This window comes from Apium graveolens, chromosome 7 (genome assembly GCF_009905375.1).
Source record: "Apium graveolens cultivar Ventura chromosome 7, ASM990537v1, whole genome shotgun sequence".
Lineage (NCBI taxonomy): Eukaryota > Viridiplantae > Streptophyta > Magnoliopsida > Apiales > Apiaceae > Apium > Apium graveolens.
In genome coordinates, this window is record NC_133653.1 from 4,653,726 (window position 1) to 4,656,204 (window position 2,479).

General features: G+C 29.5%; 1 protein-coding gene across 1 annotated transcript; it reads right to left on the reverse strand.

The window, feature by feature from the left end:
* Window positions 1-446: 446 nt before the first annotated feature.
* Window positions 447-1,325, reverse strand: LOC141673138 (uncharacterized). Its single transcript, XM_074479871.1, has one exon. It carries the CDS (start codon window positions 1,323-1,325, stop codon window positions 447-449), a length of 879 nt encoding a protein of 292 aa, XP_074335972.1.
* Window positions 1,326-2,479: the final 1,154 nt, after the last annotated feature.

Sequence of the window (2,479 nt, forward strand, 5' to 3'; positions counted from 1 at the left end):
TCTTGGTAGAGAACAATGTAAATTTAGAAGAGTTATTTTTAGCAAAGTACGAAGAGTAGATATCGCAGTACATCAACATTCATTGAACCCATTGAAGAACCCTAGTTCTTGAGTTGCTTTTCATTATTTATAAATTTTTGTTTTAATCACTTATTAGTTTAATTTAGTTAATCACAATACACCAATTATTTCTACACAGTTCTAGACATTAAGAGATCATATACTTGAATTTTTATTGATTTAGTCCTTCCCTGAAAAAAGAACTACATTAAATTATATTTCAACAGTAATATTTTAGCAATTTTACACCAAAATTTTTATATAAAAACTTTATTAACCTTTTTATTCATTCAGATTTCAAACATACATAATTATTGAATAGGTTTAACACACATTATAACTGAATTGGAACATGGTCCAACTGAAACTTGATGAACCCGAACTGCCTAGACAATACCATTATTGTGGTTCTGTTGTGAGCTCTGCCCAGTCACACTCCTTTTCTTGGGGACAAATTTTCGCATCCAAACATGTTTGCCGTTAATAGTAAATTTGGCCTTAGGAGCACCATTGAGGATCATATGAATTATGTCAGCTCTAAAAAATACAATTCGGGCAAATAAAGCTTGATCGTCAAAATCCTTCACTTCCTGCATGTAAAACAATTCAATGCATTCTCCAAAAAGTTTGGTAAAAAATTCACGAACTTCCCATTCCGCCACAGGATATCCTTTTGAAAATGTGACAAACATTGTCCGTTCATCTGCTGGCACCACACTGTTACCAAAACTATTAGACAACATTGTTTGTTGCACAAGAAGTTGTTGTTGGCTCTCAACTATCTTATGAGCCTCATTACGCAAAATAGCTTGTTCCATCAAATCATTAAAAGCCCGTGTACAAATAGTATTACAGACTTTTTCCACTCCAATTTTTGCAGATTTTACATTATTTTGCAAATATTGAAGAGAGAAGTTCTTTTGTATCACGCTCTGTGATAGAGGAATTTCAAAAGCCTCTAATGTGAGTAATAGAGATAGAGGATTATTAATGAATGTGAGACATATGTTAGCCTCATCCGCAAGATCGTTGATTAGCATGACAGGCCACTCCAAGATTCTTTTGACTGTGTTAAAGAATCCGACTCGTTCTAACCATAACCAAAGAGCCATAACTTGCATAGCTTCTATAGGGTCACGAAATAAGTCTGCCACAAGAATAAAATACAATCTTCGATCAATTGAATGAAATAGACGAAATTCTTCTTGAGAGATTTGAACTTCTGCTTGCGGCTGTGAGTCGGGGAAAGCGGGGAAACCTTCCATTGTTAAATCCTGCAAGTGAAAAAATAAATGAGAACAAATTATTTTAAAGAAATAACAAATTTACTAAACATGTATAGAATATTTAAAAAGAAAAAAAAACAGAATAGGAAATAGCTACTACCATTGAATACATCTGAGACATAATATAAGATTCATATCAAAAAATACGTTCATTTAATCTAATCATACATTAATTTAATCTAACCATGAAACACAATTATAATTGATCCCATACTAATTCCACACAAATATTTTAAGTATATTTTACAATATGAAACTATGCATAAATTGTATGCTAATATTAATAATTTAACTCTACAGGAGTCTGATCATCTTAACACAATAAAAATAAATGATTTGTGAATAAGAAATGATAAAATATTTTTTTGAAGATATCATGATAGTGATATATACACCAATTCTTAGATCTGAAAAAACTAAAATAAAGTAAAACATTCTAAAAAAATATTAAAGAAATCATGTGATATATGAGTATGATTGTTTTGTAAAATCAAGAAAAAACGTGAAATACATCTCCATAACTATATATGGGTATGAATAACAATTAACCCGAAATTCTACACAAATATATAGGTGCATAAATGATATGTTTGACAAAAAAGATAGCAATGGTATGCGATGATATGAAAAAAATAGTGGTTTAAAGAAATTTACAAGTTTTCAAAGTTACGGAGAAGCTAAAAACTGCTTGCAGGGACTGTCTAGTAAAACTCTGATAATAGCGTGCATTTATAGCATAAATGTATAAAGAATCCGATATTTTTTTCCGTTTTATTTTGTATAAAATCTATGATTACGTTAAACAGTTGTAACCCATGATTGTTTTAAGTTTTAAAGTAAAGAAAACCGCATGCAGAAAACTTCAAATAATGCCAATATTCGTCCACTTATTAATATCTAGTACTTCTTACGTCATCACCTAACAAGAATGATATCTAATTTATGATTTATTTTTTTGACTGAGTCATTTGTTTCTAATTTGCGTGCATAAATTACATAACATATAAACAGTTAAGCAAGTTTATGTTACTGTAAAAAACTGAGATGATGAGATATATATTTATGAAAATATTATGAAATAATTATATAAAATGTGACATTTGTATCGTAAATATATATCAATATTTTAAGGA

Coding starts and splice junctions, on each gene's coding strand:
- LOC141673138 (XM_074479871.1), bottom strand. CDS start 1,325: ATGGAAGGTTTCCCCGCTTTCCCCGACTCACAGCCGCAAGCAGAAGTT.